The sequence below is a fragment of the Anopheles gambiae genome, chromosome 3 (genome assembly GCF_943734735.2).
Source record: "Anopheles gambiae chromosome 3, idAnoGambNW_F1_1, whole genome shotgun sequence".
NCBI lineage: Eukaryota > Metazoa > Arthropoda > Insecta > Diptera > Culicidae > Anopheles > Anopheles gambiae.
The window spans coordinates 83,397,316-83,424,629 of record NC_064602.1 but is presented as its reverse complement, the minus strand read 5'-3'; the positions used below and the strand labels follow the sequence as shown (position 1 = coordinate 83,424,629).

Sequence of the window (27,314 nt, the reverse complement as noted above, 5' to 3'; positions counted from 1 at the left end):
AGCCTTCTTTCCTCTTTTTCCCCTTTGTTGCTCGCTTTGTTTCGGAGATCAGTGTACATCAAGCTGCTGGCAGCTCCGGATCGGGCCAGTGTGTAAGTACGGTGGCGGCTGGAAAATGCGACTGCTTCACACCCACTCGAGCTCTCGTGGCCCGAGCGCACTTGAACAAATTTGATGGGCCACTTGGCCACCAACTGGCTGCGAGAAAGCGAGACAGAAAAAGTGTCATTTTCGATGCAATGAACTCTTGCCGCCGCCTGTAGTCGCCACTAATGGACCAAATGATCGGATAGAGTGTAGCAAATGGACAAATTGCACAAGCTTCGCCACTTCCACTCTCTGATCTTTCGTGCGTCCTCTTTGCGCTCGTTCACGGACACTCGGAATGAGTTTCGTTCCGAGATTCAGTGACAAATCCGAGCGAGTTAGAACAGCCACGGAGAAGGAGCGTGAAAGTGAAAAGCGCATTCAAACGATCGGGGCTTCCGGCTGGGAAAAAAAGCAGTTGGGGGAGTAGTTGGAGACCATAAATAACCGGGATGATTGGCGTTGGCAGCAGCTCGTAAGTTCGAAATTGAAGAAATTAATTGAGCCTCCGCTTTCCGCTCTATGAACGCGGCGAGTGTGAGCTGCGATTTTCACAATTATGCAATTAGAGCGTTCCTTTTTTTTGTTCCTTCTATTCTTTACGTCCCCGTAGTGCAGAGATAATGGCGCTTATCGGCGCACTGGTTTGGCTGGTTCGCTGTGCTGGGACAGTTCCAGAAGCGGAGAGACATCATAAAACAGTTGAAGAAATTACCCCAAGGCACAAGCTCAAGGGGCTGTTAATCCCCCCCTGAGCTCCAAGCTTCGTCGTCCTGTTTGTTCGGATGTGGATGAAAGGAAATAAAACGAAATGCGCTCACTCGAAATAATTACAATTAAATGCGTCATTTTAACTTCATACAGTCGTCCAGTTTTGTGTGCGCTTGGGCGAGTGTGGCAATCTAGACCAGTGACTTATGCGCGAAGCCTCGAAAGGGCCTTTTGTTTCTGCCGATAAACGGCTAGCGGACCATGGGGAAAGAAAATTGCCTCGATTGCGTTCTGATACGACGATTCCAAGGTTTTTTTTTGTGTTCGATGGCATAAATGGGCGAAAATAAAACAAGGATGCTCCACCAGATGTTGATTTCAACTAAGAATCGTCGAAAATCAAAGCATTTCGAAAGTGCACAATTACCCTGTGGGCAGGAAGTAAATTGTGACGTATTTCTGTGATAATAAGAAAATTAAAAAAAAAGTAGAAATACGTGCGAATGTGTCCAGGCAATAATAAATGCATTTTGAGTTAGTTCGCAAAGAAAAATAGTGGCCAATAATAGAGGAAAGAAAATTAATATTCAGTAGTTGATGACTACTGTGCGTTAAAATCATCTCCAAAATTTTATTGTTGTTTTGCCTCCAGTATATTCAATGTATTCTATCAACTTGAAGTATTTCTTACAAATTGGAAAAAAGGATCTCTCCTACTATTAGAGAAAAACAAAGAAACAGTACTGCCATTACAAAAATAAAATCGTCTTTTTCCATTAAGTTTGGCTCTAAAAAAAACACATCAACAAACAGTACTTTAAAACTCCTCTCATAAAACTCAGACTCCAAAAAACGCAGGCAAGCTAACCGCACAGGACAATAAAACGAGCGTCAACGCAGCAACCAGCAAACGAAACCGCTGCACACCGGGAGCGCACAGGAGTTCAGCTACATAAATCGTCATCATAAATCGTTCGTTGGATGCGTGGGGGCTTCTGTCTACAGGAATGGGTTTTAGAAAGCTTGACAAAAAAAACAGGACCTCTCCATCGTCCGTTAGAAACCGCTAGACAACTGACTACCTTGTTCGCTCCTTGGGAGGAACGGATTTCCAGGCAGCGGCTTGCATTTGCTCCCTTGAAAGCTGACTTTTCTTTTGTTCCGCCGTTTTTCGCTTTCAACTCGCATTCATTTGTAAGTTTTGTAACTTCTTGTCGAGCGTTAGGGCAGACCATCATCGCGAAGAGGACCTCTGTCCCGGTCACACGGGGGCTATGTAATAGCTGAGAAAACTTAGTGCTCTAATTCCAACTTCGTGTGCTCCGTCGAAAAAAAAAAGAATAAGAAAAAAAACATACCAAAGGGGGTTGTAGTAATGCGCTGATACGGGTCGGCATTTGATGTCATACGTTCCATCTTCATAAAGGAACATTTTCTCCCTCTATTGTTGTTGAACGGGCTCTGGTAAGCACTTGGAAGCCTGGTTTGGGGCTGGTATTTGCCGCCCAATGTTATGGCTTGAGGGTGAAACCAGCAGCCGGAAGCATCCGTTACAGTGCGAGAAACTATGTTTAAAAGAAGTAAAACGGTAGTTAGGAAAACTATTCAAAAGCACAATAACGGTACGTTTCTACTGTTGGTAGACTTCGTTTTTTTCTGTTGCTCCCTGCTCCTGTGAGCTACGTTCTTTTGTTACCAATGTGTACGGCAGGGTGGAAATGTTTTCCTCTAGCCGGGAAGGACAGCCTCAGAGTCAGAGTTTATATTTTTCCTTCCACTCCTGGGAGCTCTGCTCTCTAAGTAGGACGAAGGAAACACATGGTACAGTTTGTGGAGAGAAGTTATTTTTTATTACTATTTGTAACAGTACGTCGTTTTATTTGTAACCGTCACAATTCATCTCTAGTCATTCGAAAGGAAAAAAAGGGACGCCGGAAAAAAGACCCGTCGCAAGCGGTGGAACCCCAAAACGTTTCGTCTCGCAAAGTTCAACCTGGTGGTGACTCTGGTGCGCTATAATTTAAAGCAACTCTCTGTACGCTTTACTGTGTAAAGCTGTGAACAGAAGAAGAAAAAGTTACTAGCTCTGAGGGCAAAAAAGGACGAGCCGTACGACCACCGTAACTCACCGAAATGTCAGCGAAAGAGTTACTCTCCCCCAACTGCCTCCTCACTTATATACACGCGAATGTCGGATGAGCGGAAAACCATAAAGGATTCTGGACGGCGCATTTCCAGTCGCGAGCTTCTCGTCGGCGTCGTCGTCGTCTGCTGCAACCCAGGACCACAGGGTGAATGAAAAATGGCTCCAAACAAAACGCACCAAAACGGCGGCGTATGTGAGGCAATAATGCGTCCCGGTTTTGGTCGGCACCGAATGCTGTCTCCCACAAATCTGGGCGCTTGCTCATTCAGATTCTAACCACTTTTTTTGTGTGCCCTATCTTTGCGAAGATATTCACCTCCCGGGTGGAACGATCGGATGTTCCGTTTGCTGGCCTAAAAGTGCTCTCCTGCTTCTGTGCATGAGGATGAGATGAGTAGGAAAAAAAGGGTTTTGAATAAATCAAATCTCTCACACCCGTTCGCTCGCTTTATGCTGGCGTTTATTGCAAAGATTATGAAAATGTGTTATCCATTTTCCGGCTGCCAGGGCGGGGGCCGAGATTCCAATAGATGACCTCAGCACGGCAGCAAGGGCAGAGCGGGCAGCCGGATTGCGTTTTGCGGAATTTATGATGGAATGCAAAAGGGTGAGACGGTTTATACTAACAAGCAAAGTATGGCAGTATTTTACCGCCGGTTGAAGGCTTTGGCTTTGGGCTACCGGTGATGCTGATAGAGGAATAAATATCATAGAATTGCTTTAAGTTTAATTTACCTTTTGTAGTGCTATGTTACAGCTCAGTTCAGGCTGCTCTATTTCCAAAGTTAATACTGTGAAGCTTGTACCAATATTGTTCTTTTTACATTTTAACCAAAATTCATCAATATTGAAATACCCGATGTCGTAGCATAATTGGAAAGCATCACGCAAAAAACGCCACTTGCCCCTGTGCTATGGCAACAGCTGTCCACTTTTCCACGCATCAAACATTGATCAACCGTTTGGTGCGTGAGAGGTCTGTCCGCTCGTCCTTGACTTCAGGGATTCTCAACACGCTCGAGTTTTATCGATGATTGTAAAAAATGGATTCAATTTCACGCGCGGACTGTATAAATACACGGAATGAATTTAATTACCATTTTCAGCGCACAACAACTGTGCGCGGGGGGCATCGATACAGCGTTGACTTTTTGCGTGTAGCCCAACTTTTTTTTTCATCGCACGGAAATTTCGACAGGTGTTTTCGTTCACCGTTGCCAGCTTCCATGAATTGATATTTTAGCAATTTCCATTTCGAACCGTACCACACAAACGTGCGCACAAAAACGCACTCCGAGAACTGTACGCAGATAACAACTTCGGAATTAGATCAGTTTTTAGTTACATTTTGGATGGTCTTTTTTGTCGGCCGCTTTTAACATGTTTGACCTACTGTGCGTGTTTGTGTATGGCCAGCGACCTAGCTGGAACTGCTTTGGGAAGAAAAAAAGATCGTTTTTTGACGCTCCCACGCTCTGCGTTATGGTCACTGCACGCTTTGCTATTTTTGTAACCGTTAAAAGTACTGCCCAGCGCGGACTGTTTGTTTTGCCAGAAAAGCTTCTCTCCCTACGCATAAAACATCAAAGCCGAAAAAGTATCGTGTTGCCCAGGTTGCGTGCGTCGGTGGAATGGTATGTTGTATTTGTGAGCTTTAACCTATCAGGTACCGGGACATGTACATGTGAAATGATGATTTTTGCGAAATATCAACTGTATGTGGAAAGCGTTAATTGAATGATTGCTTTAGTGTAGACATAGATGTTAGACTTTAGATGAAATTTAATCCGATTTTGATGGGTTTTTTATACTAAAAAAATGATAAAAATGCTGAATTTGTTTGAAAACAGTTTTTGGTGCCGTGACTAGGATTCTATGACTCAATTCAGAGTAGGACCAATTGTGGTTTGAAAAATATGGTCTCTATGTGATTTGGTGGCTTCTTTAAGCAATTGATAGTAACACGTGTCTGCAATAAAGTGAAGTCATCTTCCAACGCTCGAAAAGGCACTGATTTTTACTTCAGACCTTATTCTCATGGGAGTTGATTAAATTTTCCCTGCAGCTGTATAAAACTGTATTAAAATGAAGAAAAAACTTCCCTTTCTTTATCACCATCCATATCTGACGCTTCTCCAACAATAAAAAAGTCAATCTTTATTCGGTGCCAGAAGAATGAATGCATCATGCACGCGCGCATACGCAGCATCACAAGGGCAGGTTTTCATTAGAGCCCTTGAAAATGTGTCCCGCCGCTAGCGGTCGTTCGTCCCTCGCAAGCCGCCCAGGGAAACAGCTTAATCAGTGTCACCACCGCTAGTTTGGCGGCAGCTTCCGGCACGCGGCTCGCGTGTGGCTTTTCCACATGGGACCTCAATTAAGGATCGGTCCCGCGGATCAAAACCAAACCGACCCACAAACACGAACGTGCGCGAGGTGGGTACGCGTATTGTGTGTATGCGTGTGTGGGACCGTATGATTGAGAGTATGTGTGTGTGCGATGCTCAAGTGTGTGCGAGAGCGAGGAAAATGCCACCCAATTAGTGTTGTCGAAAATACCATTTTAATGAGGCTCCCGGGGGAGGACGCGGGCTCCTATTAGGAGCCACGACTGTCGGTAGCAGATGTGGTGGTGTACGGTGAGAAGAAGAAGAAAAAAAGAGAAACGAATGAAGTGCTAGAAAATCTCACAGCAGCTGTACAACCGGGAAGAGGGGAGTGGTATGTGGCATATACACGCGCCATGATACATCATTAGGGCGGTGTGCATTGCGCTTATTTTCTCCAAACACTTGATTATGTTTACCAGAAGCAAACAAATCCTTATTTTTCGTTTTCATGAAAACATAAAAAAAATGTTAGGCATACATAAACATTTCATGCAAAAATGACATTCCGATTTGCTAAGAAAAAGATATTAATCATTAGTGTTGAACCTTCCGGCTGCTCAGATGTTGTGTTTCCAATTTAATTATTGACTATTGTTTCAAGAGCCAACGGTCGCATCGTCTGTCAATTAAGGCGAAATATTTTTAATGAGATACCCTGATTCTTGGTATTGGAAAATGATTCGGACAAAGCCGAAAATCGAAAACAAGTGGAACCACAGCTCGCTCGACATAGCATTGCTTCGTCTACAGCGTCGCTTACAAGCGAATGTTTGTGCAATTTTAATTGAAATTCCAGCCACGGAGCATACTTCGTCGAACAGGGAAAGCAATTGAACCGATCGGGAGGCGAAAATTTAACATCCCACATCTATAACTTTTGCTGCATCAGTTTTTTCCCCAAAGTGCGGTAGCCAAAGTTGTGAATGTGTCAACCGCTGTGTTTCGGCTTTCCACCCCGGGAAAGCGAAAACCATATGTCCCCCTCCGAGATAGTGAAATGGAAGGAGAAAATATCACCCGGTCCCAGAATGGATAAATTAAAAATTTCCTTCCGACGGGCTAGACGGCGACAGCAAACAGTTAAAAGTTGCTGCGCTTAGTTTGTTTTTCATATGTTTTCCTGTATTTTTATGACCACTTTGCAGCCTCGTTTGTGTGAATGTGTTTGCAAGCTGTGCTTGCTTTCTACCACCGGGCTCAGCTTTTGCTCAATTTGGCGGGTGTTGAAAAATAACAACACATTGTCAGCCCGCATCCGTACAGCAGAACGCGTCAAACTGTTTTCCGATACAAGGAAATCGTCCTGAGGCACACACACATCCTGCCTGCAGACTGGGAATGTGGATTATAGTTCCGGGAATGTGCGCGATGAAATGTATCGGCCGGACGATGGCGCCCAAACACACCGGAACTCTGCTAGGCAGGGCGAAAACAACGGGTCAAAATCCCCTCCTTGTTGCTTTTTTTTATTGTCAAACGATCTAACCGATAGCTTCTCAAAACCAGCCTGGCGGTGTCCCGCTCATACTCGACAATGGTTTTGATCCGGGAGGGGTTGGTGATAGTGTTATTGATTTTTCTGGCGCCTTCCCTACGCGAGCAACCCTCCTCGCGAACGACGACGACGACCGCTTTACGCATTTTTTGGCCTCGACCTCGAAAAACGAAAGCGAAGACGCGCATGCAAATACGCAACAAAGGCCGGATATTGCACCGGTGTGTGGGTTGCGCTGAAGGGGGAACGCTGAGCAACAACAGCGCAACGTAACACAACAACAGCAGGAACGCGGAATAGAAAAGAAGGCAACAAAAAACACATAATGGCTACAAAACGCCATTGAACCCATGTTGGGCGGTGTTTGTCAAGGTTTGACGCAATCGATTTTAGACGCAATTTTCGAAGCCGAAACGACGGTAGGGTAGGGTGGTTGTCGCCAAGCTAATGGAAGGTGATTTGTTTTTATATCTGTCTGACTCGCGTCGTTCGATTTGTTTTGCGATCGTTGCGTACGGAAATAGGGTTTCCAGTTTAACCATCGAGATCCTTGAAAACGAAAATAGGGTCCTGCTTGCAGGAGGGTTATTATGTGCTTGAATGTTTTATTTAAGGATTTCAAACAAAATGCAAGTATTAGTTTTAACACACCAACACCTATTAGAAGTAGCGAAACAATTAACAATTGCCCCATTCACGCCGTATGCCGTATCCGGGTCGAAGGACTAAATTAATGCGCCCAAAGTGCGCACAACTCCCTGCGGTGCGTGCTATTATTTATGAAGGTATCAAGTTCCGACCGAATTTCCACTTGTGTGCCAACATTCTATTGCGCCGGTGCAATTGGACAACTGTCACCTTACGTCGCTGAAGCACCCCTTTCATCTTAAAAGCGCACACATAAAACACTCCCGAGACCGATAAATGCAATCTCTGTATCCCTTACAGCGAGCAGGAAACAAGCAAAAAAGCGCACACCCTTGTATCGAAACACTCTCTGCGTCCGCTGAGGGGGGTTATACCTAATCTCGGGCTGATGAATTCTTCTAACGAGGGTCCTATCCACGGACACACTGCAAAGTCCCATGAGAGCAGTCACAGTTGTTTCAGCGGCACATGTGTTGTGTACACAGTGTGCGCAGATGAAAACGGAGAGCCCAAAACAAAGAAGAAAAAAAGGTGCAGCAACCAATTTCCGTTCCGAGGGTCTCATTTGTCCTCCTGTCTCCCTCGGGCATGTCCTTTGCGCGAGGTCCAATTAGAGATTTTCCAATGAAGAAACCCGCACTGCATCTCAATCGGAAACAAATCGGTCCTGCAAGCCGCGTGACGACCCTCTCTGGTGATGACATTTTTTTTCCCGTGGATGTCCATGTGGAAGATCTCAGCTTTCGCGGGTGCTTTTCTTCTTGCTTCGATTCCTTGCACCCGTTTTCTGCGTTGGTCTTTTTACAGGGCAGCCAGTTTGCAGTTCGTTCTTCCCGTGGGTATGCGAGCTCGTGGATCGCTCTGGTATCGTTTCGGTTCCCGTGGGCATTGAAACTGATGTTTCTGATCTAGTGCAGCAGGACCCGGGAAGCAGCAGTTTGGACCCGTCGGCCTGCTGTGGAACTGATTGGAGTTCCTGCACAGCTTCAAACTCTGTTAGGTTCTTTTGACAAATGGCTTGTTCAGTGCTTACGCGCGGGATGAGAATAATCGAAAAAAAAAAAACCGTTGAAGGACAAAGCACAACCATAAACACTCATTCCCGGCGACCTGTGACCGCTGCGCTATGTTTGTTTCTTTCCCTTTTTTCCAAACTACCCAACAAGACACCATTTGACTTCTTCGTTTTGTATTCGATGAGCGCTGCTTGTGTTTTGTCCCTAGAAATGGTAGGACTTTACTGCGTTGTTCGTGTCCAATGCGCACGACTTGGTTGATGAAGCCCGCATCATCCGCAGTAGAACCCTAACAGTTTGTTTAGGCGGCCTTACAGTAGCTCGCCATCAGTTTTGGTGGTAGCTGCCCGGGACACGGGACATTCAATTTTGATTGTTGCCAATGTTTTTGCCTTCTTTTCTAATCCGCTCGGCAGGGGTCCCGAAGGATTGTTACTGCTTGTGAAAAATCCCTCAGCACGTGTGTGTCTGCTTTTTTTCTCTTTTTCGCTCTCTCGCTTTGAGCCGCTCGGGACCAGAATCGTTGACACAACAGCAAATCCCTCCACGGCAAAAGGTCTTGCTGAAGTTGTTAGGTGTCGATTGAACCATCATCATAATCGACATATGGTTTGACGTTTTGGAATGGTGTACGGTCGGAAGAGTGTCTGTCCCGTTAGGATGGTGTTTCCTGCACAGTGGTTTTCTCTTCATTTGGTTTCGTTCATTTTCTCCTCTCTGTTTGTTTTCTTTTTCTGTGCTACCCTTACTCTTGGGTCTGGTGAAGTGGCGATCAACTCGGTTGGCTTTGCTGATTGTATGTTGTAGCTCTTTCCGTCCGCACGATCTCGGGCTTGATGGTTGGCATTTATTGGATAGGATTTTCGGATTATTTTTGCATGCGTATAGAGTTGGGTATGGGAATTGGTTTTTAGCATTGGTTTCTTCAATGCATGAGACGCGAGCTTTATTACAGCGAGCGAGCTTCATTATAAGTTACCGTTATATTTTCCGTGTTGGGACTATATCATACTCTGTTAAAATAAAAAGAACTTGTAAAATTGTTTTGCCTTTCAACATTTTTTCTATGAAACTCGTGCTCAAAATCAAAATTGAAAAAAGTAAAAAAAGTCAAACCAATTTAAGCTTCCAATCCGAAGAATAACTTCTCCGGTCTAAGAAGCTACACGTTCTGCTAATTAGGAATTGTTCTCAGAAACGACATCTTACTTGAATTTTCAATATATTCCGTTTCATTTCGGTTAACCTTGGCCTGGTTTGGTAGAAAACTGTCAAACGATTACTTGGAAAACAAGATGAAAGAAAATTTATTTTCATTTAATGGTTGTCGATTCGAGTCCTCCTAAATGAGGTTATGAATAATTTGAAGCTGTTCCAAACACATCAACAATACTAAGAATCATAATATTCCGTAAGTCGGATAAAAATCATTAATTACACGTTTGATTCGAGTCAACAGCTATCAGAACAATAAATGGTTAGATTGAAAAGGCACGCCGACGTTAAAAAATAAAACTAATAATTACATATTAATTACTACCACTAGCGGTAATACAACATTCATACGGCACTGCAGTACGTCCCTCACAGCAAAACCTTATCGTGATAATATTTGTTATGCGATTACGGTTTAAATAAACCATTATCGATTCAAACTGATCGCCCCCTCTGCTTGTCCGGTGCGGTCGGTTACGATCAAACGTTTGTTTAATTTTTCAACCCAATGCCACCATGTTCCACGGCGGATTTTTTTTCAGCGACTAACTCCCTGCCACTTCAATCCCTGCGGTAATACTAAAGGACCAAATTATGTAATTAATATAATTTTTCACCCCGTCCTCGCGACATCAGTGTTCTGGACGGGCGGTGGACATCAATCCGGGTCCCCGTCCGCGTGAGTTGTACTGCTCACCAGTCTCTCCAGTACAAATGGTTGTGCAGCGAGGGTATGAAATAAAAATTATTCAACCAATTGGGTTCTCTCTGACCCCCATAGTGTCCGCTGTCCACGCCGGCAGACGTGGAAGGTTTCAATTTCCAACTCCTTCCTCATTTGTACAACAGAGCTTCGAAAGAGGGAAGGAACGAAAAAAAAACAAGCCCACGACATAAATTAAATCGAACCTACGGGTTTGTAAAACCAGACGCACACTAGAACAGCGAGCGCTGCCCATGCTCCCGAGGGTGGGTTTGGGAATTTTTAAGTGGTTTCATAAATTTTTACATCACATAATTGAGATTTATTTTTTTGGTTCACGATGTGTCCACCGTGCTCTGGTCACATGGCGGCCTGCTGGCTGTTTCAAACGTACCTCGAGCCTGGGAAAAAAATGTATCCCCCGAACAAGCGATCACCGTTTTCCGTAGCGCCTACAGGCGCAGGCAGTCTGACGAATCGGTAGTATGGTGCTATTTTTGCACTTCATCGATTGTTCCGCTCCGGGCGAAGCGAGGGACTTATCCGTCGCGCGCTTTGTGTTCACGATAGAAAGCGCTTGCATCATCATCATCATCCGGTGCAGTGAGCCAGAGCTGCGGTTGGGAAAATATCGACAGATTTGCACATGTTTATAAGCTTGCATGATTTGCATAAAAATGTAATATGAAAAATCAATTGCCCGTCCTGCCACTTTTCCGTGACAGTGATTTTTTTTTTTGTGTGGAAGCGAATGGGATGGGAGGCTGGCGATCTGTTTGCTGTAACGATGTATCGTAATGTGGTAGTCTGCTTCTCCATCCTCCCGAGCGCGTGAGTGTCTGAATTGCAGGCAGCGGCAGCAAGCACGAGCGCAAAAGTTGCCCCATAACGTGCTCCGAGCCCGAAACGAACCATCAATCTTTGCTTCATTTAACCTCTGGCGCTGCTGGGAAGCATTGTGTTGCCAGACGAATTGGCAAGGATGAAATATTGGAACCAGCGCCAGCGCTAGATGGCCATGAGATGAGCAGAGCAGCAGAAGGCCGCACTTTAGGAAGTTTGGGTCGTTTTTTTGTGTTTTCTTTTTTGCTTCGTTTCATCGCTCCAATGTTCCAAAATCGCCCATCACCGTGGCGAAGGCAGCGTCTCGTCGGATATCTCAATATCCGGCGCGTCCCAGTTCTGGCGATATCGTCTTGTGCACCAACTGACGCTTATCCCGCACAGTGTCTAGGATGGGCAAATTATGTAAATTAGAACAAGGGATCAATATCCATCGCTTGGTTTTTGCTGCGTTTGGCTGTGTTTGTGTGAGCCGTGCGGAAATCGTTGAGCCGGAAACAACTAATCTGTTCGCTTTAGTTGGCTCACGAGCGTTCCGATGGGTTTGAAGATGCAAAGATCCAAAGTTGAAATTAAACAATGTGAGGCTTGGCAAAGTTTAATCGTGTGGAGCAGCCGGCTCCAGTGTTCTTGTCATTACTGCCAAAAGAGCATACCAGTAGAGAGGGCACTCCAAAAAGTATTCGGCTTGACGAACTAAATCTATGCCCCATCGGGTTTGTGTGCTCCGAGACGGCAGACGATACTTTGGCTCGTTAGGGGGTTTCCCCGAAACGACCTGTTTTGTTACATCCATTTAACTATCAGGTTGATATGAAATTACGCCCTCAATTTCGTTGAAGATATGCCTTAAAACCTCCATCTTGCGTCGTGCACGGAATCTAAACAACCTCATGAAAACATCCCGACGGTATGAACCAAACCGGCTACACATCCTTGTTGATGCCTTTCACTTTTAGTTTAGAGTTTGCTCTCTTGCTATTTCCCACATCCATTTGCTACTCCACGATGATGGTATGTTTCAGCAAAGGAATTGGGGTGGAACGTTACCCGTGGGCAGCAACAATCCCGTAACCGCCAGTGTGCAGTGTTGAAATGTCAGGTTCTTGTTCTGCAACACACTTCACAACATAACACTCATCATCGGGCATGAGTTTGTACCAGGGCGTGATATCAAATTTCCATCCGCAATGTATGGCTGAAAGGTTCTGACCACACCACTGCCGCCAACCATCTTCCGAATCTTTCTTTTTTTATTTCGCACTAAAACTCGAAGCACGAAAAGAGGAGAAAAAAAATCCTCCCTGACAAGCGAACTCTCCACTTCAACGTGCCTGCCTGGAAGTTGCGGTGTGAGTTCGGAAATTGCTGTTGCATTTCTTGCCCTACACACAACGAAGGTGAAGTTCGGAAACGTGCGAAGCATAGAACCAGAAAATGTTGGCACTAAAACTAACTTCCTCCCTCAGCCATCACTGCCGTGTGCAATATACGTACCCGAAAAAAGGGGTTCGCTGTGCCACACGTCCAACCTGGTCTGGGCACCTTTGCCCGGGCGTAACGTTCCACTGTCGAAAATTGGCTGCCATTACAAGCGGGGTCCAGCCTTTGGACGGTGAGGTCCTTTTTCCGGAATCGCTAAAGGAAGGAGGTTAGACTAGCCAAAACGTGGCCAACAAAAAAAAAACTACAACAGGAGGGGAGAAAAGGGGGCCTGACATGAGCTTCGTGTACCTTTGGTTCCGGCCTGACATGTGGTAGCCTGCGGGGTGATGAGGGTGAAACTTCAGGAAAACCATATGTTAAACACATCAAACACAGTTTTCAGCGGAGGTTCGCTCTTTTTTTGTTGTCGCTGCTGCTGGACGTTCTATACATGCAATCCTTCTCCGTCTCCGAACGGCAAGCGATCGGTGTGTGCGCGTTGAGTCGTCGAGTCGGTAGAAGGTGTACCTTGTTCCAGAATTCCAGGCGTGGACTCACCTCAAACACGACAAGTTTAGGAACATTAGCTTCAAATGGTTACCACCCGTGGTGGATGGTGGATTATATGCGGGAGACATGGCCGTTACAACACGCTGCTGGTGGTGGGGATGGTAGGGTGGGTACGTACGTGCACCACAGAAGTTAGCATAAAACGACTAGCGTGCCTGAACCCACTTCCTGATTGCACGGGGGCGCTCACGGGTTGAACTTTAATAACAAGGGTTATTGAGTTTTATTGCACCCGCGCCTCCTAGGATTGGAGCTGACGGTGAAATACCTGGAGGTAACTGTTTTTTTTTTGTACTCTTGCGTTCATTGGTATCTAGTTTATGGTACGGTAAGCCCAATAGACTGACCTCATCGGTAGTGATGACAATTGACACATGTCGCTTACGGTGGGCTTTTAACCAAAACCAACACAAAAAAGAGCTCTGGGCATGGTTCCACAACCTTTCGGGGACATAGACCCTGTATCCATTCCATTCCACGGAACAAAAAAAAACCCAACCCACACGAGCTCATACATTATGCTAAATAGCATAAATAATTGTACACTTAACCGAATCGCATCAAAAAGCCATAAAATGTCACATTTTCTAGATAAGCTTTTGGTGTGTGTGGTTGTTGTTTTTTTTTTTGTTTTTTGGGCACCTATATGTCAGTAACCTCCATATCAGATGGTTTACGGTGGTACGGTGCGTGCAAAGCCACCGATCGATAGGCACGCGGCATGGAATAAATTTATGGAAATTTTTATGTTCCACGCTGCACACGGGGCCGCCAACGAGTTATCGTTTCGTTCGTTGATTGTGAGGCAACCGCTTGACGGTGATGGATTGAGGTCGAAACATTCAAACGCTTGTCAATGTTCAATTTTACGCCTCGAGACAAACGTTCAAGATTCATAGAATATCACGAGGAGAATCATGGTCGTTCTTGGTGATATAACAGATTCTTTTATATTTGAAATTTGTAGACATTGGACACTTTTTGTGAAACATTAGTGAGGTACAAATCAGTTTGTTAAAAAAATACAACTTCTCGTTAAATATTACCCTTTAATTTCCAAAACCTACCTAGCACGTCCTACTCTTATAAGAGTTGTATGAATTTTGTAAAAAAAAATTGAATATTAAACATTCCAGTTCTTGACGGTGTGCCACGCCTCGCACGTCACATACATCTGCGACCGACAGACGGCTTTGCGGGGATTATGACGAATTCTATCAGAGAGTTGTTTTTTATTCTTCTTTGTACTGTTATCTCTCAGTTTTTTTTCTCCACTTCCTATTACTCAAATACTGCATTGAATCGAGGGGCGCAGGCAATTGCCAAACTGTGAATCACACTGGCTCGGGGGTCACATATGATAAGCGGCAGCCACCACTCCACGCGCGATGCGCATGTTTCTAGCATTTTGGCACGACATCTGATTAAATAATGTCAAAATTTTAGATTGACGCGCTCGCACAAACACACACACCGACGGTTCTAAAACATTCCGGCTAAAACCGTCCGAATGCTGTCAAATCTCGGCGCGGATGGTTCATTCCGGCTTTCCGGCTGTCTTTATCCTTCACGAGGGGGTAAAGTTTTTGAAGTACACACGCTTTCTAACGGGTGGCGTGATGTTCATTTGAACATCAACCACGCGGTTGCTTTCTAGACGAGCAGCGTACATTATCAGATGGCATCGGTGGGAAACAGTACGCACCGAGATTTCGAAATTGCTGTATGCTTCACGTGAAGTGTGCTGCAGAAACGTGATGTGTGTCCGCATAAAAAAGAGAGAAAAAAACGATGAACATCTTTCATTTATTAGAGCACGAAAGAAAAAAAACGTGATCCAAACATCTTTCAAACCTCCTTGACAATGTGTCATCTTTGCCAATTTTGGGCTGTCGGGAGATTTTCAAAAGTGGAAGAACGTACTTTTCGTGTGGATTATGTAAAAATCCTCCCAATGGCTGGTACATCCAATGTATCGTAAGCCGATTAGGACTCGCCAAATAGACACAACTCTTTGAGACGAACATCCGGCGAAGAAGTTTTGCGAGTTAGGTTGCCAACATCCAAGCGCACGCCCTGTCCGAGATGGGTGCATGGGAGCGGAAGTCAACAACAAGCTTACAATACGTTTCATTTGGGTAAAGATGAGATTAAAACTTTGCCGAACAACTCGTTCGATGGGGAAAAAAGTGTTCCGCAAGTGTCCCGCCATAATGTTCAGGAAATCGGGACTGTGGAAGGGATGGATTTCTTTCGGAGTGGATTTATTCTTTACCTCACTGTTGAACTAGCTGAAGGATTCCATCTGGCTTAGTACGCCCCCTGATTCGCTCACGGATTCTTGTTCATTCCGATAAATCGCACCCTAATCTCATCCCCGAAGCTCGGATACTATCGATCCTGTGTGGAAAATGTACGCAAGGCGAACTTTGAGTATATTGATTGCCACAAATCCCGCACGTCCTCGGGGGACTTTCTCATCTTATCAGAGTTTTCCAGCAGTCCCGCTGAACGGTGACCTTATGCCAGTTTTGCACATCGAACGCTTCTATAGGAAACTCTGTCTTTCTCTAATTTCTCGCTGCACCAGACACTCTCTATCGATCTCTCTCTTTATCTACTTATTTCTCTCTGTTGCTTGACTACCAAAGGACAAGTCGTAATTTGATTATCAACTCTTAATCTATCACGTGCAGCAATAATCACTATTGGAATCTCTCCATCTAGTGGAAAGCCTCCTTCAATTGAGGAAGTATTCCAGCGTAAAACACCTAGCACCACACCCAATACCGGCATTCGGAATGGCCTCCTAGGTCTTTCGTACAATAAAAACAGCTGGTGACCAAACAGAGCACAAACCCCAGAGTGGACTGGAGAGTTTTCATTGCCATGCACACAACCGGAATGGCAATTTGATTGCCACAAAATGGGCAGCATCTAAGATGAGTAATGCGGGTCTCCTAGGCGTCAATACCCTACGGAGCGGGTTCGATCGATTGATTCGCAAGTTCAATGAATCCCTGGATGCTGTGTGCCGGCTTGGATAACATAGATTTGCTCTACGAAAGATCTTCATAATCACATGCACAAGTATGGGAACGGTAACGGTGAGCGAATGGTGAATAGCATCGGAAACGGAATTCGATTAGCATTAAAAGCGATGCGTTTGGATTTAGGCAATTGTGTATTCTGAGCGCAGCACAGCGAACACAGCAGCTGGCGAGTATATCGTGCTGAACGAGAGATATCTGGCATCCAGCAGTGTATCTCGGCGAGTTTGCTCCTCGGCCGGACCCAGCAGGGATCCTTTTTAGCGATGCAAAGCGATGGATCACGTACCGATGGCGATGATTTGAATGCCTGCGTGCCGGTGAGGATGATACATAATGGGATGTAAAAGGTATGACTTGGAATTGTGGACGGGCGTACCCCATCGATGCTAGCCGGTGGAACTGTGTTAGAAATTGAAAATAGTACTACCAGCGAGCGACAGATGCAGGCAGGGTTTGTGTGATGAATGTTGATGGTCGTGTAAATCACGGACAGATTTCAGAAATAGGCTTAGCAATGCTAGGATCACACTTGCCAGAAAATGTATTTTGGCTTTTTTCTGTGACGACCTGAGTTTCTGGGTTTATATTAATCAAACCAATAAAATAGTTTGGGAAAATTTGGACGACAGTTGAACCTTAGTGCTTTAAAAACTTCTGTACAATTGTCCTCTGAGTAATGAAACTGTAGAAAAACTGTTGTCCTTAAGATACTTAATTTGATAATATTTTTCTGTACACTGAATTGTGTTTCAAAAAGATGTTTGAGATGCCTTTGGAGGATTGTTAAATATCTTGTGCATTATTAACAGTGTCTATTCTTCACAATACACATTTTATTTTTGTGCCTGAAGTTGTTTGCTTTTCGTTTGCAAATCTGCTGAAGCATATCTGTTAAACACACACTCACACACCATCGTTAAGTAGTGTCCCAGATTGAAGTGGCAGACCATTCGGAGACTGTTCTGCAAACATTTCTTGCTCGTTGTAATATCACAAAATTCAAGTTGCATATTTCTCTTCCCTTTCCCATTTGTGAAGACTGAGACAAGCAGACCTGTAATGTAGCTATAATATTTGCATCAAGTCAGGCGGGGATGTATCCACCAGTTTCTCCCCTACACTCTGTGTTTGTACAAGGAATATATTGTGGGCTTTAGACTCGTTGCTTCCGTAACTTCCACTTTCCTCTTCTGCATACGGTAGGACGTGTTCCCGAAAATGTTGGTGATCTATGTGCAACTTTGTGAGAATACTAGTTGTCTCTACTGCGCAGTCATCACGGGGATGAGGAATGTAAAAAGGGTTGTATGCAATTCTCTCCCCTGCAAACGTAATAGTGTCCCACGGTGCAAGGATACAATGTACAACAACCGGTGAGTCAGTGCACGCTAATGTTCTGCTGCTGCCGCTGCTGCTGACACCTGCTCCAGTGGTAGCAGTGGGAGTGCCCATGTTTCCATAACACACAGTGCACTTTCCGCTGCAAAGGTGGCGAAACAAAATTAGTGGTACACTTTCCCCCAAGTTGGTCTTCAAAGTTTGCACCCAAGCGTGGGCATGTAGAGGTAGAAGGAACGAATCTGTGTACGTGTTGACATTATGGTCGCCAGCACGGATCCCCCACCGGTAAAGAGCAGCATGAGCGAAGCCGTAGTGGTAATAAATTTGAAATTTTTATTGCATTTCATGTTGTTGTTTCCTGAGATTTGTCCTACCGTTTTAGCATGGTAAGGAGTGGGTATGGCGTTTAGCAACTGGCCCAACTGCCTTTATTAATGCAGAGTGTGAGTGTAGACCCGGTGGCAGCTGAAAAGCACGGGGGTGAGAGTGATCGGGAAATCCGTTTATTATTTTTTGCCCTACTGGTTGCTGTTACTCGAGCGGCTTTTCCAAAAACATGCACTTGTTTGTTTTAAAATGTGGGATTGGCTCCTCAACTTACCACCTTCGTTTTGGAATTGTATTCCTGCGGGGTTTGTACATGTGTGAGTTTGTTTTATAGGGGTGCGTCAGCTTTCAGGCGTACCAGGTCTAACAAGGGCAGAAGTATGGGATGCACGGTGAACAGATTGTCCACGAGCTGTAGCATTGTGCATGTTTGTATTAGCTAACAGTCCACCCGGCGGTTACTGTGTTGGAAAGCGTATTCCACCAACTCATTGTGGTCAGTTGGCAAAATCAGTGCCTACAACACTGCGCAAGGGTATGTGAGTGTGTGGGATAAAAACAAGGATTTGATGTGATTTTAGGATGTTATTTCATGGAGGGCGTTTTTTGTGTGTGTTTTGCACCGAAACTATGGACACAGATTATAGCCACCCAGAGTTTTGGTTATGAACCAGCTCCAAAGTACGTAGCAGTGCTAACTTGTCGACATCGTCGTTATTGTACTACCCCGAGCAAATGTGTTGTTGTCTGCAATGTGCTTCATTCCCAGGTACCACGCTAAGAGGGCTCTCCAGCGAAAGAGAGTGCATTGAATTTAATGAATTTATTTTTGTACCTTTCCCTTCCCCAACTTTTCCTTGAATTCCCCTTTTTCAGTGGAAATCACGGTGGTGTGTCATGCGGAAACTATCACCAGTTGCAGGTAAGTGTTTATAAGTGGTGCAACAACCGGGAATCTAGATTTTGGGGGATATTTTATTGTCATGTTTTTCGCGCTTTGGAGCATCGGATTTGCGCCATTGCACTATTTGAGCTCTTAACAGCTTACCGGTAAAGCAATGTTGCTGGAGGTTAATTATGCAGAGAGATTATACAGGGCGTACTTCTATTGGGTTCCGGAGTAAACCAACAAAGTGGAAATGTGGAATATTCGGATTAAAACGGATAAAGTTGTATCCACTTTTTATGATGCTTCCCGGTACATCCTAATATTCTGAGTGCTAAGAAATGTTTCATGTTTAATAACTTTTTTCATTGAATGGATTACTATCGTTATATCTTTATACAAAATTGCAATCAAGATGTTTGAATCTATTCATTATTTCCATGTTTTGTATGAGTCAGCATCAACGAATGAAAATTGGAATGTCCTTTGGGAGGTGTCATTAAAACCGTACCCCACCATCATGCGTCATACAATTTAAGCTTGCTTGACAGTAGATATGATTTTGCAATTAACGTCCCCTCGCTCAGATATACAGAGAATTCGTTATGTGCCCGAAACTTTCAAACCGATTTCCATTTACAACCATTCCATTAAAAAGTCCTAATGGACAAGATGTCACCCAAGTCGTTAGGCTTGGCGTCCCTAGAGAGTAATGTGTCTCAGTACTGTTAGAAATGCCGTCTAACTACGGTGGTTTCTTCTTTAGAGTCCAATTTGGAAAATATTCCTCAGACATTCGGCAAAGTAAGAACGTTCTAGTTTGCAGTGCATTAAGCTTGCGTTGAAATCGATCATGCCCATCATCACACTGCCCCCACCATCATCTCCAGCAACCGGGCGCAATTTTCACCTATTCAGCGTGTTGCCGTTCGTTCACTCTCGTGATTCGCGGTTAGGGAAATTAATTCCAAATTGAGGATATCATGGATTCAATTCAAACTTTTTGATAACTTCTCCCATAAAACTTTACCGTCCTGGGTGGGTTCGGTTAGCTGGGTGAGTAGCAACATGCTCGACACTCAACCTTCGGTTTACTAACCGTCAGCTTCATCAGCTACATTGCTCCCGAAAACCCGAAACCACAAACGCGTCCAGCTGAGGGCGATAAAACCGGAAACAAAGTATCGTTGGAAAGGGAAAAGGAGAGCCAGAGAAGCAAAGAGAGAGCGCGATCAGTTCGTCTTGGACGAACGGCAGTGATTTATGATGATATGTTTCCTTCCGTTATCAACGAGACGGGGGCGCTGTGAAAATCCCCGTTAGATTTGAAATGACGACGGTATGGAAGACTGCGGGATGCAGGGGAAAAACACGAACTTGGTGAACAATATTTCATCCCGAGGTTGGAAAAAATACAACCCAAAAATTGGGTGAGGTTCTTGCGGTGCAAACGTTTTATCGAGGTTATTGAGAGAAAGAGAGAGGCGTTGGAGCAGTGAGATCGATTGAGCGAGCAGTAGTCATTAATTCTGCTAATCTTATCGCATTGAGGAGTTGGTTTGAACCTTTAGCTATTTTCGAAATGAACCAGTAAGAATTGCTTGGACGCTCGTTAAATACATTCAATGTCTCTGTGTTAATTTCATACTTTCCATAACGTTGAATGAAAAGATTCAAAATTCTAGACATGCAAAACGTGATGTAGACTTGGTTGTGTTCTAGCATTATTAATGGTTACTGACGAAGTTTTACCGACAAAACTCCAATGCATGTCTGACTGTCATGAATATTTAAATTTTTCAATACAAACTTGTACATCTTGGCAAACGGCTAGGCAACAGTTGTATCTTTGTCGTTCAACCGTCGGTTGGCACACAACGAAACAAATCAGACAACAAATAACACTCGCTCGGGTTGATTCTTTGCACACCATTATTATTACCCAGACTCAACTCGTCCGCTCATCCCCTGGAGATTTCAAATGAAAACTTTGTCCTGCCGACAACAATTTGTCTCCAACCGAACAAGATCAGAAAGGCAATCAAGGCAGCACCCGTGGTTGGGTCCGCAATCACAGCGTTAGCTGAAAGAAGTTGAAAGGGGAAAAACCTCCAAAGCTTTCTTCTCTGGTCTTATTGGCCTCGCTGGTGGGTGAAGAAAAAAAAGTATTAAAAAGACACCGATGTGCTTGGTTTTGATGAAATCAAATTTGTCGCTTTCGATCTTGTCTCGAAGAAGTTTGTTTTGCTAGCTTCGCTAGCTTTATACACCGCCCACGCAAAAGGGCAAAACGATATAGATCATGTGAGCGGTTCTTTGCTTGGATCTGCTTAAATGGATTTCTTCTGTAAATCAGTACAACGCTCATACTTAACAACCGTTAAGGGTTCCTTCCTTTGCTCTGGCGTAGCGGTCCCGCACAGCTTCCCAAAGTATAGTGGCAAACCCAGGTGTAGCGTATAAAAAAACACAAAATCCCGTACGACACAGGGCAGAGTTGACAAATGAATGCTCGCGGCCCGGCTCAAGTGCTCACCGGTACACAAAACCCACGCACAGCTGCCTTTGTAAAGGGGCTACGGAAACGATCCCGAGCCTCCTCTTGGCGAACCTCGAGGTCTTAGCACACACACACACACACACAACCCTCCAATAGGTCACTGAGATCAACTCGGGGGAATTATGGTTTGTCTCGAAAGGGTTCTTGGTTCTTTTCTTCAGCCTTCGCCTGGAGAGGGTTTAGATATTGGTGCGTTGTTTGTTTCTCTGCCTGCTCCCGCGGACTGCTCCAACAAACTTGCTTTCCCATTCACATCCGACTTCTTGGATCGGAAATAAGACTTGCACAAAAGAGAGGGGACTTGCCTCATGATGCGGTGTATCGAGCACCACGCTGGTAAAGCGGAACTGGAGTGAAAAATGGTGTTAAAGTAAGAACTCCCATTCGGCTGCCGCTTTGGGCCACAGTTCGCTTTATCCCGAGACGAGACAATGAAGGATGATTGTTTGCAAGGTTCGATGGGCGATTTTTCTCCTCCTGTGTGCACTCTCTAGACGGGCTTTTGTTCTGCAGGGAACCAGCGCGCGGGGCAAAATGGATGTTATGGCTGCTGTTGACGGATGATTGCTTGCCTGCACCAGCTGAGGCCTTTTGCTGCGGGCTGAGATGATGGTTTAGAGCCGGGGCTCCGTCAAGCTCAAGGACCCATTCGTGTAAATCATCGTGTAAACTCATTTTCAAAGCGTATCCTGTTCAACTTCTGCATGGTTAATCGACGGGTTTAGAGGTAGAGGTCGTTGGTCGCAGTCTTTTGCATTAGGATGTGCGTTGGGGAAATGTGAAGCAAAGGCGAAATCAAATCGAAACGAGCATCAAATTCGGGTTGGCACTCGGATGAAAATGAGAGCGCATGTTTGTTTGTCGCCATAAATTGTCGCCTCACAAACACGCTTTCCCCTTACTCACAGTCACACTCACACAGTCACCCCGCTCGTTAATGATGCGATCTAAACTCCGGCACTCCCGTGTAATGGGCAAATGATTCATGGATTTATTTGTTTTCCATTAAATTGCACGCCCCGTTATGTCGCCCCGGAGCAATAAATGGCATTGATTATTTGCTCATTTTGCTAACACAAACATACACACACACACACATGCGCCCGCGCACACACAACGTTACTCCCCTGCACGTAATTGTCAACTAGTTATATTCCAATTTCACGCGCGCTCTCGCTGCCTGCTCGGTGCGAACTACGCTCTAGCGCTATGCAAACATGTTTAAGTGCATTTTTATGCTTTACCAGCGCTGCAAATAGCATTGGAGCAGTTATTTTTTTGTTTAGACTCTTCCAGCTTTTCCCATCCGCAGCAAAACCCGTTTAAACAAACAATGCAATTTGAGTTGAGATTTAAAATACACAGCGCTAGAGTTTGGGTCTATTGCGGGTGGATTGGAGATGGTGTAGCAGTGCATTTTGTTTACGCACGCTAGATTAGCTTTAATGTAATAAAATATGTATGCTTTTTACAACGATTCGTCGCCGTAGTGGGAGGTGTGTCTGTGTGTGTGTGTTTGTCTTTCCTCATCGATTAGTTTAGCATCGTTCGATAGCACAAAACATAAAATCAGTTGAAACGCTAGGAACTGTTGTGGATGAAAAAAAGCGGCGATTAAATTGCATAATTAACAAATTATACAAATAATTGCATAAATTGGCAACGTTCAGAATGCAACCTTTGGGGTGGCCTTTTTGCCACCTCTCAAATGGGGCGGTGGATTGTGCGTAAAATTAATGCTTTTCAATGTTCAACCACTTTGCGTACAGTGAGTTTCACGTACAGTGAGTTTCAGTTTGAGCGTACAGTTTTTCTGTAGGAATGTCAACGAGAATTACACTTCTTTTATTCAACCTTTTTTTAGAATACCAACAACAGTTCTTTGTTTTTTTTATTTTCAACTACTTTTTCTTGTTATAACAAAATTGTATTTGTTAATTTATTCCAATTTGAAATAAAAGCATCCGCTGTAACATTTTACTATCCATCTGTGTAAGGGATGGTGTCAATCGCGTTAAATGTATCGCTGTGCATTATTTAATGCTGCTCATTTGAACCCCACCAAAGGGCCTCCGTTGTCCTTTTCACACGGGAAAAAAGAAAAGGGGGAAAAGAGCGAAAAACAACTACAGGATTTAAAATAAAACGTTTCCTGCAATAAAATAACGCGAAAGGTAATGGAGGAGTATGTAGCCAATGCCGATTTTTTCTAGTTTCCGAACATCAAAACTTTGTTGTGATGTCCACAGTTACGTGTGTCCGAACGCAGAAAACACGTAAACCGAGTCGTGTGTTCCGGATTCGATTTAATTTAAATTAAAATGTAATTTATAAAATATACATGTCGGGTCAAAGTGAAAAGCTTTGTGCGGTTATATTTTCTCTCATTGGCAGTAAGGAATGTGATCGGTGGGATTCTTATTTTCAAATTGTTAGGTTATCATTGCCACTCGTTTTTCATATATTTAGAACTATAATTTTAAATATTTAGAAATATTTAGAAGTTAGAATTTAGAAAAAAAAATCGTTTTTTTTATATTAAGAATTTAGAATTTAGAATGTAAACATTTTTTCTAAGATTTTTTTTCCATTTCGAGAAAAAGCTTAAAATCCTGCAATTGTAAAAATGGTATCCTCGCCAAACAGAGGAACGGAAGCTAATTAGGCATTGCTCTATTAACCGCTGAATGATTTAATGATTTCCATTTCATTTCCCAGTATCATCGGTAGCGAAGAGGGGCCACGGGGTAAAGAATTTTTGTAATTAAAAAATACTCGCTCCATGGGAAACGGGTCCTGTTTGATGTTTTGCTCCCCACACCATCCACGCGTATGATAAAATTTCGAATGCTTCCGTCCCGATAGCCATCCGTCGGGGGGAGTATTTGCGGAAATTATTCATTTCCACTTTGCCTATGGATTCCGCTTTCCTGCCTCCAATGGGAACTGCAGACCAGCCGAAAATGTGCCTACAAGCCACCGCCTGAACCACTTCCCTGTACTCGCAAAAAAGCCCCACATTCCATAGCCGTGTAGAATTATCTTGAAACAATAACTTGTTATTGCTAGCGCGCAACAAACAACATTCGCGGGCGATAGCACCGCTTTGATCTTTTTGTTCCCGGGAAAAGTATTTCGCTATTCCGAGACGCACGGAAAAAAGGCATTTGGTTTGGGTTAAGCGCGCCGTTCCTCTTTCTCTTCTGCCCCCTCTGCTGTAGGCGTGCGTATCGATTCAGCGCGATTTTCTTCCCCAGCCCCCCAGCCAACCAAACAAACATTTTCCGGAAGGACACTGTTCGGGCGAGTTTGGTTCGATCGATTTTATTTTTCGTGTTCAGTTTGGAGTGGGAGGGTGGAAAAACCACAACATTCAATTTAGCACAAATTGTCCAGAAAGCTAGGAACCGGTGTCGTGTCATAATGATGACAGTGGCGTTTGGCAGTGTGCGGACAGGAAAGCTGTTTGTACTACCGTTCGGCTTCCACCTGAATGCTCACACTGAAAGGAGTGTGGAAATGCGGAGGACCAACAACCTCTCTCCCCGGCTTGCCTAAGCGCCTCGAACCAAGGGTGGCCTTGCTCCTTTCGAGCGCAAATTTGTTTCGTCAATTTCGGTACGATCCTTTGAACCATCTATGTCTGTCTTTCTCTCTCTCTCTCTCTTGCTTTGGGTCCGTTCTTGTGCAACCATCCCGAACGGCCCCGGTTAGTGAAAGGGCCGTTTTGGTAAGGCGCCTTTCTCCACGCGCTAGGCATTCATATTTCCGTTTACCATGGCGCGTGTGTTTGGTTGTCGGTTGAAGTGCCGTCAATGTGGCTCATTTTCACAGCTCACTTCCGTTTCTCGTTTCGCATTTCGATCGCATTTGCGTATTGCGCGATGGCAGATACACGTCAAACTCGAGTTCAGTTCAGGGCAAAAGAGGGCAAAAATATTGAGGAAAAAACCCCAAGCCAAACAGTCGCTTTGAAGGGTTTTTTGGGGAAGACCCAATTCTCTTCGTGTTTTGTGATTCGCGACTAACGAGCGACTATTTTGCGTAACTCCTCGCACCCCATTACCCCCGTTCCCATAGTGGATGCTCGGTGTATCTTTTCTTGGACATTGGCAGAACAAAGAAAAGCATCAGCCGCTTTTCCGCCGGCCGTCCTTACGAGAGCATTTGGAAGGCAAAAATATGCACAAGTTTGATTATGGGAAGAAGTGTATCCGCTTCGAGGAAGCCACCGACGGCTCGCTTCCGCTCACTTCTTGTTAATGTGATTTGTGTGTTTGAAGTTTTTGGTGAATAATTATGATTATGATTATGGAATTTCGCGTTGAAATATTCCAATCTCTCCTCCCACCCGACTTCTTTAGCTGGTGCGAATCGTGTCGTGCGGCGAGAAGGACCACCAAACCGGAACGCTACTTTGTGTTTCTTTCCCGCGGCCGAGCTTATCCTGCGAAATTTGTTTGAGTTTCCACGATCCACGCCACCACTTCACGCGAATTATCTGCAAATCACTCAGCGAGCTCGGCGGAGCCCGGACACACTCGATGCCGGTTGCGTTTGATGCTGTTTCGCAGTTTTCTTCTTCGTTTGTGTTTTGCCAAGAAGATCCAGACAAAACTGTTGAATTTGAAATGATTTAATTGCTCTCAGGCGTTTGTGTCCTATCGGTGGAACGGCGAAATGGGCTGCTCGACAAGCGAAAAGCTTGCGAAAAAAAGGCCCGGGCGACAGAACGCGTGTCGCCCACGAGCGCACCCGGTCGAGATGGCGAGACGTTCTGTGTGCGTGGGCCCTGGTTTCCTTTGATGTAAGTGCCTTGTGCCTTGTATCACATTTCGATAATAATTGATTGAATTTTCCCCCGAAAGTGAACGACGAGCGTGGGGCGTACCGTGGTAGTGAATATTTTAATTTCTAATGAAGAATGCTGCGTTGTAAGCGGCGCTTCAATTAACATACCTAATAGTAAAATGAAAACATTAACAGTAGCAAGCTCTGTTTTGGAGCCGGTATTAACCATCGTTCTGAGTATTTGTTGATAATGTTACTTGCCTAACACCAGCTCATAAGTATACATAAGTAGCAATTGCACTTTCCAAAAATGTTTGATCTGTTCAAATCATCCCATCTATCACTAGAGATATCTTTTTTTTTTCCTCTAGTGGAGTGAAAGCAACTCCTTAATACCACAAGTTTGGAAATATCTAAAGAACCGATACGACGTCTCGTCAACACTCCACGACTTGGCTAACTTCAGCGCAAACATGGTTTCCATCGATCGGTTTGTTGTTTGTTGTACTTTTTGTGCTTGCAATGCACGGTACAAGATTTCTTTCACTCCACTCTCGCGCGCCACTGAATTGCTTCTTGCAAGGAGTGAGTATGTGTTTGCGTTCCATGCCCCGGTAGCTGCGATTCTCCAAGAATCCAAGTTGTTGGATTGCCTTCTCATGCTTAGTTAAATATTTACCTCGGAATGATATTTTTGACAAACAGGTTCTCAAGTTCGTTCGGCTTCGACCGTGATTTGTGCCAGCGTGAGAGTGAGGGACAGCTTTTGAGGAGTGACGATAATGTGACACGCGATACGTGTTACGCTACTGCTATTGCGTAACAATGTAATAACGAGTGATGTGTATTTTTGCTGTGAACCTGATTGCGAAGGTACCGGTTGCCCGAGTGCAGATTGTGATTGAAATTAAGTACACGTAATTTGACAGCTAGAAATTAGGATGTTTTTTTTATGAAAAGAATAAAGGCTGAACAGAATAATTTTGTTTCAAGGAATTGGCCTTATTAACTTACATAAATGTCATAGATGATGAAGTTCCAAATTAACGGACATAAGGATGTTTAAATTCTATTGATTTCACATGTCTGTTGTCTATCCTATTTAAA

At 44.4% G+C, this 27,314-nt stretch overlaps 1 protein-coding gene across 5 annotated transcripts in view; it reads left to right on the top strand.

Moving 5' to 3' along the window:
* Positions 1 to 27,314, top strand: part of LOC133393081 (uncharacterized) — a 412,772-nt gene that overhangs the window by 256,669 nt on the left and 128,789 nt on the right. For 3 of the 5 annotated variants that reach the window (XM_061656430.1, XM_061656428.1, XM_061656429.1), the window contains exon 3: positions 18,847 to 18,892. The exons of the other annotated variants lie outside the window; for them this stretch is intronic. In XM_061656430.1, coding sequence (XP_061512414.1) covers positions 18,847 to 18,892 — 46 coding nt within the window. The remainder of the gene's footprint in view (positions 1 to 18,846; positions 18,893 to 27,314) is intronic. 5 annotated transcript variants of the gene reach the window in all.